The 15,474-nt window shown below is 35.4% G+C and overlaps 1 protein-coding gene across 7 annotated transcripts in view; it reads left to right on the forward strand.

Annotated features, from left to right (window-relative positions):
- The window catches only part of LOC149792522 (liprin-beta-1-like), a 195,395-nt gene that overhangs the window by 102,146 nt on the left and 77,775 nt on the right, over nt 1-15,474 (forward strand). For all 7 annotated transcript variants that reach the window (XR_016423582.1, XM_089971141.1, XM_089971143.1 and 4 more), the window contains 4 exons: nt 486-570; nt 2,120-2,217; nt 12,024-12,084; nt 12,865-13,007. Coding sequence is in view for 6 of the 7 variants with exons in the window: in XM_089971141.1 (XP_089827267.1) it covers nt 486-570; nt 2,120-2,217; nt 12,024-12,084; nt 12,865-13,007 (387 nt within the window). In the remaining variant the exon portion in view is untranslated. The remainder of the gene's footprint in view (nt 1-485; nt 571-2,119; nt 2,218-12,023; nt 12,085-12,864; nt 13,008-15,474) is intronic.

Consider the following 15,474-nt stretch of genomic DNA (forward strand, 5'->3'; position numbering starts at 1 on the left):
TGATACTGTTATCCTGAGATACACTTCTGATAGCATAATAACTTTAGATGTTAGCTCAGAGATTCAGCATTTAGGCCTACTTCAAATTCGACTCACTATCCCACCATTGGGAATCTCAGCTCTTTTAACAATATTACCAATGGAAGTGGCCATGATTGCACCCATTTACTGTGCAAGTGCAATGTGCTGATTGGAGTTTTGACCCTGATGTGCTATTGCATAATGCACCAGCAGATCAGGATCTATTTTGTTTGGATCCAGCTTGAGTATATACAGTACATTATTCTGTGCATAAATACGGTTGAATTTAGATTTCCTCAGTTTTTAAAAAATAGCTTAAAACATTTAAGCTATTATTTAAAAATTGAGGAATTCTAAATTAAACCGTACTTAATAAAAGATAAGAAAATGTCATTTATTGCATTTGGCAAAGTCTGTTTTCTGAATATAGAATCTAGAAGATACTAAAATGGTACCCTTTGCAGGACAAAAGAATAGAAGAACTCAAAAGGCTTCTGAAGCGGTATAAAAAAATAGAAGAAATGGTGCTGCAAGCTCAGGGTAGAAAAGGTACGGTAGAAGTTTCAATGTTGCACATTTTCTTGAAGATACTGAGTTTTAGTAAACTTTGCCTGTGCAAAAGACCTTCATTTGCTGATTAATGTGAAAAAAGTATTTCTTGTCAACTGTCAGCTTTCAATTGCTTTTGATGTTTGTTTTGTCATGCATTATTCACAGAGCAATTCTTCAGTTAAATCGTTAGTGCAGATGGATATTTTGCTTATGATTTTTTTAAAATTGCAAACTACAAGCAGTTTTCTGTCATGTTGTCTATTTTGCCTTTGAAATTCTACGTGTGTATGTATATTCAGTGATACATTACATGGCCTTACTTTTTACTGATACATTACATTTCATGGCCTTAATATTCATAGATACATTAAATGGCCTTACTTTTTACTGATACATTACATTTCATGGCCTTAATATTCAGTGATACATTACATGGCCTTACTTTTTACTGATACATCACATTGCATGGCCTTAATATTCACTCATAAATTAGATAACTTTAATATTCACTGATACATTACAAATTCCTACTATGTTGACATACAGGAACAGAATAATTAGACTGCATGCATTATGTATTTGCAATGAAAACGGCATATCATTAATAGTCATGCAATTTTCATTTTAACACATTTTCAGTTTATTTCTGATCTGATGGTTTTAGAGGAACTACTCTATAAAAAAAATAGCATTAGAGTAGCCAAATGATTGTTTTTAATGTTGTTGTTTTCAGCATGGGTGTTTAGAAGTGATCATTTGTGATTAATCTCATCTCACATCCTTGCTATTGCTTCTCGCAGGTTGGTGGTTCTTGCCGGGGTTTTCCCGGGTTCTTCCTCCACCATTAATAGTGGCTGCCATGCATAGCATATCATGTGCTGAAAAATGGCGTTAAACCCCACAACAACAACAACAACATCCTTGCTTTTGTTCTTCTGACTTAAAATTAAACAAGTCATGCAATATTATGGACTGAGTTTATATTTTACTTTGAACATTATTAATGACTTATGATAGGCTAACCTGTATTCAGTTTTCAATGATTCCAATTTAGAGAATTGAATTTTCAGTGGTATATGTAATGGTAAATTTAGGATAAGTCTTTTTAATGATACTATCAGTATCAGTTTAAGTTTAAGTAGCAAGGAAGAATGAATACAATAATTTTAGATACTTGAGATGTAGATAATGTCTTATCATCTGTGAAAGATAAAGTTTGGAGCTTGCTGCAGAGTAAACCTAGTCAACTTGCTTACACCAGCCTTAACTCTTATAAGCATTACCTCCAAAAGTTTTTCTGTGTCAGCATTTTCAGTTACATTATCCTCAGTGTACAGCTCCAGATTTTGGTTTCCTGTTCACATTGTCATCGACAAGCAACAGTGGAGGGGGAGGGGTTGAGGATTGGTCAGCATGTAATTTAATGAACACCAGTATTCAACTTGGCATAAATCTACATCCAATTGTTTGTTCAAAATTCAACCAAGCAATTGTTCAAATAAAACATAGACTAATTTCTTAATTTATTTTCTATACCTGACAATAGTTTTAGAGGAACTGGTGTTTAACTTTGAGGATGACACAAGCTCCACAAGTTCCACAACTCCATCAGTGACAGACAGTGCTGGCCGGGAAAATACGCAGGTACTGATGTCTTAATTAATGGGGAATATAACATTTTTATTACCATAAAGTTTTCTTAAATTTAGTGAGGAAGCTGAGTAAGGAAATTCATCTTTTTTGTATACTGGTTTAGCAAAATGTCTGCATTGAGTGATTAAAAGCATTGCTGTCCTGATTAGTGTATTCTGTAAGTATTTATTCTTTATATAACAAAGTTATATTTATAACAAACACATTTGTGTGAGTGTGTGTGATTTGGATTTTTAATGTAGCTTTATTAATTTTTGAGTAGTCGCATCACTACGATGTCTGCACTGTGGCAGTTTACAGTGATGTCTAGCACTGGGGCATCATGCTGCAGATTTGTTTTCCTTTATAGCAACCTAAATTTGTTTTACCTATGTTTAAATCGCTTTTTTGTGAGTTGTCTGCTCTTTTTCACTTTGTTTTCTCCAACCTTAAAATTTGTCTCTTTTTAGTTGGAGGTTCGTCCATTATTATCAAGGTTCTAGGTGTTAAAATTATTAGTGCTCAGTTGTAATATTGAACATAAAGACGGTTTAGACTGGGCGTGGGAAAATATGAAAAATCTGTACATGTGCATTGCATATCTAACAATTAATGAAATAAAAAGAAACAATTATCTCATCCAGAAACAGAACTATTTACTCAGAGACAAAAGTCAACAACTTCATTCAAAGATGACATACAGAGATTAACTTTATAAGCAAAGTGTGTAGCCAGTCACACCAACTTGAATAGACAACAGCTTTGTGATTGGGGTGTAATTACTTAACATCGGTGGGAAATACAACAAAAAACGTCACAAGTCTTGAACACCATCAATCAAATCCCGCAAACGATTTTCTCCTGCTGGTTTAATAGACAATGGCCTTATTCACCCCCCAGCAATACAGATTAACTCTATAGACAAACAATATACACGACCACTATGTCAACTTTGGTACTGTGATGGCAATTTGTGACATGTACATTAGCCTGGTTTATGGACAATAGCATCTATCACCGGTAGCAACAATCCTTTTTTTTTTTAAATATTCCTTTTATGTTTGTTTCTGATCAGAACAATCATTACTAATCAAGCGGTCGTTGTAGCAGTTGATTACATATAGGACAGTGGTGTCTGTCTGTTCTCATGATACGGTTGTTGATAGGGATGCTGAGTCCTATGATAAGGCCAGGAAGCAGGCTAAGTGTGGGAATAATTAGTCTGGTTCCCTGCTTTTTATGCTTCCTGCGTTGCTCACCCCTATACGAATAGCAGAGAACAATGCAGGAAGCATACAAAGCAGGGAACCAGACTAGGAAAGAATCTACATATACTTTAGTCTGGTTCATGACAGAAACTATTAAACAATATAGGCATAGTTAGACAAATTCAGCCATCGGTAGCCAGCCTATTTTTAAAAAAGTTTTTTAAATTTAGAACTGTATGAGCGGTCGTTTTTATGGGGATTAAATAAAGGTCATTGGAGTTTATCCTCGTTTTTGCAGTGTTGAAATGCACATTTTGCCAAGACATCACAGTTGCTGGTCACATTCAGCAGGTGGGCGCTCATAACAAAGCGTTTATATAATAAAATCAATCCATGCATTATGATTGTGGTCGGAAATGACAGGTGGTCACTCATAGCAGTTTTTACTGTAGTTAGATATCGAGGTACTTTTCAGTGTAAAACATACCTTAAAAACTTCAATGTAAAACATACCTTAAAAACTTAAGTGTAAACATACTTTAAAGACTTCAGTGTAAAACATACATTAAAAACTTCAATGTAAAACATATCTTAAAAGACATCTCTGTAAAACATACCTTAAAGACTTCAATGTAAAACATACCTTAAAGACTTTAATGTAAAACATACCTTAAAGACTTCAGTGTGAAACGTACCTTAAAGACTTCAGTGTAAATCATACATTAAAAGACATCTCTGTAAAACATACCTTAAAAGACTTCAACGTAAAACATACCTTAAAGACCTCAATGTAAATCATACCTTAAAGACATCTATGTAAAGCATACCTTCAAAGACTTCAATGTAAAACAATCCTTAAAGACTTCAATGTAAATCATGCCTTAAAGACTTCAATGTACAACAATCCTTAAAGACTTCAATGTAAACATACCTTAAAGACTTCATTGTACAACAATCCTTAAAGATTTCAGTGTAAAACATGCCTTAAAAACTTCAATGTAAGACATACCTTAAAGACTTCAGTGTAAAACATACCTTAAAAGACATCTCTGTAAAACATACCTTAAAAGACTTCAGTGTAAAACATACCTTAAAAGACCTCTACTTATAATGTATAATGTACTTCATTCAGCGGAATGTACTTCGTTCAGCATGTGTTCAAACGTAAAATGTATATGCGGTGGCACCATTATGTAAATATGTTCAGTAGCAAATTACGAGAATTGAATCAAACTGTATAGTTGTTCATTGTGTTGTGATACTGGGATCACATTTTAATGAGTTAGGTATTTACAATTTCAAGGCAAAATAAAAATGTAATCACTGGCGCACTGATATCAAATGTCCAATGCAATAATGCCTAAACAAACAATAAATGAGTCAAAAGGTGCGGTAGTATTACAGCAACCTCAAATGGTAAATTCTTGTCATCGTTTGACTAATTTATACACAAATCTAAATTAGGCAGAAACAAGAAGAAAACAGAAAATTACTTTTCGAAAAAGTTTTTTCCATTTCTTTTTAATAATTGTACATGCCAACCTCGAGAAAAATAAAAGTGTAATTTTTGTTAAGATAAGTTTGCCTAAATAAGTGCATTTAGAACTTACCATGTGCATCTTGAATTATGACAGCCTGCTAGGTCTCGTAGGTTCACAAACTGACACAGCCGTTCATAGCCCGAATAATAAAAACCAATTAAGGCCACAAAAGATTAAAATAGGAAAATAGGAATTAATTAAAACAGGACTCCATAATAACATACAAACAACCATAAAACAAGTTTTCATTCCAAACCAATAAGATAAGGAATCAAAATAAATAAGGAATTCATGAAGAAAAAAAAAAAAAGAAAAAAAAAATACTCCTAACCGTCTCCTTGTCTCTTAAACAACATCTGGCTGAACTTTTAAATCAAGCTTCCACAGCTATTTCTACTAACATACTCGGCCAAATCCAGGCAATGTTGGCAGACGACCCTGAAGAATTTGAAACTTCCACGCTGGCAGTGGCCCTGGAAGTATCATCATCCAGCGGCGATGAAGCTGATGAACCTGCACCACCTAAACAGAGTGAAAAAAAGGAAGGCTCTGTCTACCGGAATATGGGACTCGAAAGGCAATTGATGATATCAAAAAAACGGGCCACTTCGTCAATGCAATCCAATACATAAATTGGCACTCTATTATGAAGCTTACTCAGCTCTCCTTACGCCAGCTGACTGAGGCGGCTAAATACCTCGCTAAACTTCATGGTTATGCCTTTCCAGGGGAAACTAACGAAGAAAGCAAACAGCCCAGCTATGCAGGGAAGCAGAGGACAGACAGGGAATGTTTGCCTAAAAACGAAAAGCCCTTCTTAGGGCTACTAAAATTGCCTGTAAATATCTAAAAGGGATCCATTTTGGCTTGGTATCCCTCCTAAATCAACTAATCTTACATCTGAATTGATCTGTTTTGGTACTGCCGTTTAAATTCTCACACTTACTCTTTTACCATGCGTTACTCAATTGCTATAAGTCGTTTAGACTTAACCGATTGGTTTTTACTTTCAGTAAGTATGTATACTGTGTACACTAAATTCAAACTTGTTCGGAAAATTTTATTCAAAATTTATAACTCTTATGATTTTGATTAATTGCAGAGGTGGCTAACACATTATTGGTATATTTTGTCCATTAGTAAAACTGGATATGATTTGGAATAAGTATGGGCTGGCGTTTTGGGGGAGTACATGACATCCATGGCTGGCTTTCCGAGTACCTTTCCTCCCTTACCACGCTCGGACAACGTACACGTGGCAGTATGTGGAACGATTTCCACCTGCCACAAGACCAGGTGTCCTAATGTGACGTCATCGCTGCTGACCAATTGTAGCGGGAGTCACATACTGCTTGGTTTGACACCTGGGGCATTTCAATCCAACTAAGAAACACGAGTGTGTGGTGTGACTATTCCCACTTATGTTTATTAGCCTTTCAGTCAGGTTGTTAAGGACTAGTTAGTCCTACACCTGAGTGGCTAAATTAAAAAGTACTCTTTGAGTACATAAAAGCCTGGGGGATGAGGCTCCTTTTCCTTCCCCCAGGAGTAATTAAAAATCACGCAGTGCGTGAATAAACAAGTGGTACATGTTCAAAAGAACGAAAACCACTATAATCCAACTAACAACAACAACGTGCATCTTGTGAGTTGTGGGTCAGCTTATACGCAGGTCATGCACTTTTTAGTGTTTATACCTATTCAGTTGGAGGGGTTGGCTTAGACACGAATGGGCTTATATGCGAGTCTATATGTTAGGTAGTTTAAAATGTCTTGCTTTCAGGAGTAAATAATACACCTTCCTCAAAAGCTTGTGCACAGCAGAGTCCAAAAACATAGACTGCTTTATAAGCAAGGGTATTAGTTACTGATGGGTTTCCAAGGGACCTAAGCAATTCAGTAGATACCATCCCCTCTGGACATCAAGATGAACCTGGAGTGGGATGGATAATGGTGCTGTTTAATGGCTGAATACTTGTTTTTTGATAAAGAGGTTGTTTTTTCTAATGAAGTGTTGGCTTTTTGTAGAAGTTATGTTTATTTTCAAGATACTCGGCCTCAGAAAGATCATTAATAACTTTATTCAGTAAATTTCAACAATCATGAAATGTACACAGATACATTGTGCATTACGTAACTGCCTTTGTTTTAAACTATGGATATTTTTTCAAGAATCAACTGTCAGTGTTGAATCTCGTTTTTTAAAATATTCTATTAGTTCAAATACTGATGCATTGATTTTATTGCAAGTAATAATGAATCTTCTTCTCATCCTTGAGGAAATCTCTGACTGCCAATTGAGAAATTTTAAGTTCGCTACAAACTATGTAACTTACTTTTCCATTATGAATCATATCTGTGAAACTAAGTTTTTATTCACCAGGTATTCCTTTCACTTAGTTGCCATTGCTAAATTTGATCACATTTAATAATACAAAGCTTTTAACTGAGTGTAACAATGCAACAAATACTTCTGCAAGTTGCAGATCAAAACCGGGTTGGCAGATAATGAGGTTCTCCCAGGAATGTTCATAGACAAATCTGTGATGGTAGATTGCTACACTTCATGTATGCATACAAGAGGGCATATTGCCTTCATGATGATTACATTGAAACTAAATTATATGATAGAACTAGAACATGAATGTCACTTAACAAAACTTATTTAATTGATATTTAGTTATTATAGTGTTGCCATCAGTAGGTATTATTGACATTCAGAATTTCATCAAGTAATCTTATGTGCAGTGTACTGAGAATGTTGTTTCAAAAGAAAATTTATCAGAATATGTACCATATTAAAATTTAAGAATTTCTTGTTTTTTTTTAAAATTTCCATCTACTTACCACTGTTCTCAATGATAGCAAACAAGTGATAGGTGAAGATTTCATTTACTAATTTTGATCGCAGTTTTCTTCACAATCAACAAATAGGGGCCAATTTATTTCTTATTTTCTAGTTTATAAATAATAGGATCCATGCCTAATCCTGCATTATAAGTGGGTTCATTCATTATTCGGGTGTGAGTTATTGAGGGAGTATTGCTATTGAAATTGGATGGCTTAATTTTTAGTCATGCTCACTTTCGCGGTTGGCTTTATTTCACAGTTTGGGGTATGCAGGTTTTAACTGCCATATATTCTCACTTATATTTTGAGCCCAACATCAAACTGCATAGACCCAAATGGGCTGTCACATAATGCACTGGCAGATCTGGGTCTATGCAGTTAGGGACTAATCAGTAGAACAAACAACAGAGACACTGACCTGCTGATGCATTATATGTTGCAATTGGAGTTGACTTCTAAGCAAGTATATATGTTGGGGGCCCTGAGTGGCTGAGTGGTCTAAAGCAATCAGCGTTACGAATCACTGCCATCTACAACAACTACAGCAAAAACAAGTATATATGGTAATAGGAATAATAAATAGGGTTGTTCGTCTTGGTTCTGATATTTGGTCAATTCTACTTCTACCTCATCTTCACTAGCTAAAGGTCATCATAGCACTTTGTTACACATCCATCCTTGGCAAGGGGGCCCCGAGTAGCAGAGTGGTCTAAAGCACTCTCCATTACAGATCACTGCCATCTCACCTCTGTCTGCGTGGGTTTGAGTCTCGGATTCGGCCAAAGTGGGTATGTGAGAAAGCTTGCCAGTAGCTTCTCGTGGGTCAGTGGTTCTTTCCAGGGTTTTCCCGGGTTCTTCCTCCACCATTAATACTGGCCGCCATGTATAGCCTATTGTGTGCTGAAAAATGGCATTAAACCCTACAACAACAACAACAACATCCTTGGCAAGTGTAGCTAGTTGAAATAGTATCTGCCACTACATATCAGTTTGGATGTAGCTGAAAGACGCTAATCTGATCAGATTGCTCATTGTGTTTAATCAGGAAGATAATTGGGATTGATCATTGACACCTTACCGGACAATGACACATATTGCACTTCAGTGTCTCTAATTCACACGAGTCTTTCTATTAAGATATGAGGACATTGTTAAAGTCGTCATATTGAATGCATAACATGTATAACAGGCTGTCTCACTGGTCAGCTGAGTTAGATTGCCACAGGGTAGTAACTCCTTCATCTGCTGGGGGGCACTTTTTCAAAACATGGTTTCAGCTTGCTGCATATGCCAAGATTTGATATTGAACTAAATTGATTCCTGACCATTGGATAGCAAAGAAACTTTTTCCTTTAACAAGGTCAAACAGGTTATATGTAACACCTTGAAAGGCTCAGACAGGTTATATGTAACACCTTGAAAGGCTCAAACAGGTTATATGTAACACCTTGAAAGGCTCAGACAGGTTATATGTAACACCTTGAAAGGCTTAGACAGGTTATATGTAACACCTTGAAAGGCTCAGACAGTTTATATGTAACACCTTGAAAGGCTCAGACAGGTTATATGTAACACTTTGAAAGGCTCAGACAGGTTATATGTAACACCTCAAAAGGCTCAGACAGGTTATATGTAACACCTTGAAAGGCTTAGACAGGTTATATGTAACACTTTGAAAGGCTCAGACAGGTTATATGTAACACATCGAAAGGCTCAGACAGGTTATATGTAACACCTTTAAAGGTTCAAACAGGTTATATATAACACCTTGAAAGGCTCAAAATGTATTATAAGCAGAGGTCTTGCTAGGATTTTAAAACTAGGAGTCCAGGACTCCCATTTTGGTAAAAATGGGAGTTCCACGATCAAAAGTGGCAGTCCCTTCTTTCCTACAGAATCAACACAGATGTGAATACAACTATTTTTAGATGGAGAGGTTTTCGTAATGTAATCACTCACTTTAATATAGCTTCATTACAACAGTTCACTGACATGATTGCAAATTTATAGTTTATTTATTTGTCTGTGTCCTTGTAGTAATTTTAGGCTATGGTTAAATAATATCTGATCTGCTGTTTTTTTCCCCGTATTTTTGCAAGTACGTGTCAAGTCAGAAAACAGCTTAGACCTTAAAGCGCATCTTGTGAATTCCACAACATAGCATTGTCCCATATGTTTCTGACCTACATAATTTGCATTTTAAAGTTAAATCTTTAATAAAATAATACCTTGGCTTTGCTTTCAATGATTTATATATTTTTTCTGAAAATATTTGACTGATGATTTACGAAAACAGACAATCTAATAAACTGGTACATCCCAGACTTAGCGAAGTCCACCATTATTTCCCATTAGGCCTACTGGTTCACTTACAGTTTCAAACTAATTTTATGATGAAATAGTGTACAAGAGGCAGTTAATATATATCCAGATCACTGATTCTAATCTTAAAACACGTGTTTGTTTGTTTTATCATCAAAGGATATCGTGCAGGAAATTGATAGTTGCTACCTTACTTGGAAAAGGGTTAATGGTCAGTCAACTAACAAAACATATGCTTGTGAATGGGCAAGAGTTTGTCAGCATAATTGATATCAAAACTAGGCCTAGCTACTGATGTCCTAATGAATACATTTCACTACAACACTAGAACTAACTGGGCTAAGGTGAGGGGCATTTTAAACAAAAAGTATGGTCAGTCAATATACCTCTTAAATAGCTCTTGTTCGTCCATCATAATGATACTGAATTTTGTCAATCCAAGTAGGGACTTATTCCAAACACTAAGCTAGGCATCCCACACTTTCTTACACTTAGCTACTGTCCTATCCGAACTATCAATTCTAGCAGCTTTAGCACTTTTCTGAATCTCGTTAGAATCTACGTAAGTTTGCCAATTAACCCCAAAATACTTATCCAAATTTACGAATGGCATTTTGTCTCAGTCTGAACATGTCTTGATTCTGAGGTCACGTGCACTACTTATTCCAATACATTCGGAAATGAACACAATAACAAAAGCTAAAGCTGTTTATTTGATGTACTTTTATAAATGACAGCATGTACATCTCTGGGTCTTTCTGACTCTGAATTCAATCATTGTAAATATAAGTACATTTCTCCACCCAGTCACCAGTCAGAGCCTTTGAACTAGCTGCCCAGCTATTGCATCATGTTCTTTTTGATGTACTCTTATAATGCCAACATATATGTACATCAAGGGGTCTTTCAGTCACTGAATTCTGTCATTGTAAATATCAGCACAGCTAATTGATCAACACATTTTCCCACAAAGCAAGTCGCTGAAGCAGGACTGGCAAGTCTTGAATTTTGCCACACACCTATTACATGCGTACGGAGAACTCCCGCCTCAGTGACCTTTTGCGTCCCAGATCAAATACATGTAATTAAGCATTTCCAAGATCTCTGATAAGTATCACCTTGAAAGGCTCAAAACTTGTTATAAGTATCACCTTGAAAGACTCAAAAGGTGTTATAAGTAGCACCTTGAAAGACTCAAAAGGTGTTATAAGTATCACCTTGAAAGACTCAAAAGATGTTATAAGTAGCACCTTGGGAGGGGTTGTTGTGCAACTGAATTGATCCATGACCCTTGGCTAGCAAAGAAATTTCTACCTATAAGAAGCTCAAACAGGTAATATGTAGCACCTTGATAGACTCGGGTTAAATGTAGCACTTTGAAAGACTCAAACAGGTTATATGTAGCACTTTGAAAGACTCAAACAGGTTATATGTAGTACTTTGAAAGACTCAAACAGGTTATATGTAGCACTTTGAAAGACTCAAACAGGTTATATGTAGCACTTTGAAAGACTAAAAATGGGTTATATGTAGCACTTTGAAAGGCTCAAACAGGTTATATGTAGCACTTTGAAAGACTAAAAATGGGTTATATGTAGCACTTTGAAAGGCTCAAACAGGTTATATGTAGCACTTTGAAAGGCTCAAACAGGTTATATGTAGCACTTTGAAAGACTCAAACAGGTTATATGTAGCACTTTGAAAGGCACAGATGATCATTAAAGATCGAGTACAACAGCAGTTGGAGTAAGCCACTGACCATCCACGGTTTACCACTAAACCTTGTGCAAGTTGACACTGGGAGTCAAACCTTGGACCTCTTCATTTTTAAACCAATGTTTCGCCTACGTCACACAATTTTGTATGCCATAACTTGATATGAATTATTTCTTTACAGCAGGATGATGGTCGGTCAGACAAGCAGCTCAATCTCTCACCAAGTGCCACAAGCACTCCAGGTAATTGGGCAGCTCAGAAACAGGCTGGCTTTCAAGAACTTCATCTGTTGTAATAGTGATAAAAAGGATGATAATAAAATTATTGAACTTCATCGTTTGATGTTCTAGCGAGGAAAACTTTATTATTAATAGAAAAGTTTAATAAATTAAGTGTTAACACTTAAAAATCATTCATGGTTTTTTGAGAATTATATTTTCATCGGTACTGAAGTACTTGGATACATTACTGATGGGGATTGTATTGAGGAATCATATTTAATTAGGTTTAGCAGACTCCAACATTGGTACCAGCTAATATAAATGAATACACGGTAGTCCTGTTCTGACCTTTTGTCTTTTCTGCCACCATCAACTTTACCTTTTACAAGTTTCATAGTTAAGCACTCTTTTGACCTTGGGGCAGACACAAACATGAAATTCATATCTTTTACTATAGAAAAAAGATAATTAAATTTTTTGATGAAATGCCATATTATTTTCCATTCAGTTAAAATTAAATATTGTGAATCAAAAAGATTTTTTAAGCATAAAGTTTTCAGGAATTTAGAGACAATAATTGATATCTAAATATTACTCATGGAAAGGCTAAACATAATCTTAGTAAAATAGAGAAAATCTTGCAATGCAAATATGCTGAATAGATAATAATTACAAATATTTAATGATGCCATAATATTATAATTTATACTACTGTATCATTAAAATGAATTGACTAACATAATAACATGCAGTTCAGCACATTAAAGATTTTCTCATAAAGGTATTTGTTTATCTTTTTAGTGGGCTTATTCCTAGAACCTCGAGTGAACCCTGCCCAGGGTCCCACACTTCCCTCTGCAATAGCCACTAGCACCCCTCAGAAGACAGCAGTTGGTTTGGTGAGGTCCAGTAGTGCAGAGAATGTCTCAAAGGCCAACCATAAGGTAGGGGATACATCTCTCAGTGAATGTCTCAAAGGCCAACCATAAGGTAGGGGATACATCTCTCAGAGAATGTCTCAAAGGCCAACCATAAGGTAGGGGATACATCTCTCAGAGAATGTCTCAAAGGTCAACCATAAGGTAGGGGATACATCTCGCAGAGAATGTCTCAAAGGCCAACCATAAGGTAGGGGATACATCTCTCAGTGAATGTCTCAAAGGCCAACCATAAGGTAGGGGATACATCTCTCAGTGAATGTCTCAAAGGCCAACCATAAGGTAGGGGATACATCTCTCAGAGAATGTCTCAAAGGCCAACCATAAGGTAGGGGATACATCTCGCAGAGAATGTCTCAAAGGCCTACCATAAGGTAGGGGATACATCTCTCAGAGAATGTCTCAAAGGCCAACCATAAGGTAAGGGATACATCTCTCAGAGAATGTCTCAAAGGCCAACCATAAGGTAGGGGATATATCTCTCAGTGAATACATCAATAATTAGTGCATGTATGTACAAAGTATGTTTTCTCAGATAAAAGGAAAGGAGCATTTCTTTGCACTTCTTATCATCAGCATTCTTTGTAGGTTGTTGATGGAAAGCATTGGAAGGAGAAAACTTGAATAACCATTATAAACATGAAAATGGTAAAGTATTAACAAATTTATTAAAGAGCAGACTGCAGTAATAGTGTAAACTTGGTCTTTCGTATGAAGAGATCTTTGAATGATTTACAACACTTTGTATTCAAGCTGGACATATAGTCTGGCACTGAGTAGTTGTCTAGAAATCTAAAAATTGAGTTTAAAGTCAGGAGAGCAGACTGATATTCATGCATTGCATTATTAAAATTACTTGTGGATCATTTTGCTCATTCTTATCCCCTCAGCAATGAAGTTGCCATGCAGATATTGCATTTTGTCCATTAATTTGTATTTGTTCATTGATTTGGTCATTCATTTAGTCATCAGAGTCTTAGACCCTATTTCATCAACACTTATAAAAGCTGGTATATGGATACAACTTGGAAAAGTTTGCTTGCCCAGCTTAAAAAAATGAATGGATGGGGATTTCAGGCTATGGGATTTGGTCAGCCCTGCATAACTAGTCAATAGCTTTTATACTTTAGTGACTTTTGTATTTTCATTTATCAGTTCATGTCTCCCTCAATATTTTGCACCCTCTTTCACATGTGCTTGTGAATATATATATATATATATATATATATATATATATATATATATATATATATATATATATATATATATATATATATATATATATATATATATATATATCTTTAAGAAAGTATCTAAACTATACCAAAATCAGTTGACTATAACCTAATTTTATGCTTGAGTGACTTTTGTATTTTAAGATGTTTTTTCATTACACTCGCAATATCTTTCACCTTTCTTCACCTACACTCAAAATTGCAATGAAGGTATCTCAATCATATCTCAACTGGGTCAGTGTAAACTTGAGTGACTTTTATTTTTAAGTTATCTGCGAATTACACCATCAGTATAATGTATCCTCTTTCACCAACACTATGAAAGTTGGTATGCAGATACATCTTGAAGTAAGCAAATCAGTTGTGTCAAAACTATGTCAAATGTGACATAATTTTCATGCTTGAATGACTTCATCATTTTCAGCTGTTTCTTCATGACACCCTCACTGTCTTGGACTCTTTCTACCCTAATGAAAATTTTGGTATGTGGTTTGCATCTCCAAGAAATTAACCCAATTAAAAGCTGGGTCATTGTGACCAAATTTTAACAGTTGAGGGACTTCTGAATTTTCAACGATGTGTTATCAACATACTCAAACTCATGGTCTGTATTTCACCTGCACATAAAAATTGGGATGTTGATACATCTTGATGAAAGTAACTCAACTAGGCCTGCACTAGATTAATGTGACAGTATATTTGTGCTTGACTGACTTCTTGTGTAGCTATGTTGCATTCCTAATATCTTAGACCCTATTTCACCCTAACATTAAAATTACAATGCGCATCAAATTGTGTAATCCTTCCATATCAAAACTAGGTCATTGTGACCTAATTTTCATGCTTTAGTGAAGTCTATATTCATCTGTTTGTCACACCCTCAATATCTTGGAACCTATTTATTTCATCACTCTCTTGACATGTTTCATGTGGATTCATTTCAAGGAGGATATCTTAACCCTGTGAAAACTTGGTCACTGTGACTTAATTTTCACACTTGAGAAACTTCTGTAGTTTTAGTTAAGTATTCATTGCACTCAGAATCATGAGCATTGTACTCAGAATCATGAGCATTGTACTCAGAAGCTACTCCTCTTTGCAAGGAGATTCATGTTCACAAGTAAACAGTATTTTTTGCAAGTTGACTGGTTGATAAACATAATACACTGAGTAATTTCTTTGAATTAAACTGACTTTCTTTAACATGATTTAAAAGTTTCATAAATTTTATGTTTCAA

This window comes from Sinohyriopsis cumingii, chromosome 9, assembly GCF_028554795.1.
Source record: "Sinohyriopsis cumingii isolate HCF-2022 chromosome 9, ASM2855479v2, whole genome shotgun sequence".
Classification (NCBI taxonomy): Eukaryota; Metazoa; Mollusca; class Bivalvia; order Unionida; family Unionidae; genus Sinohyriopsis; species Sinohyriopsis cumingii.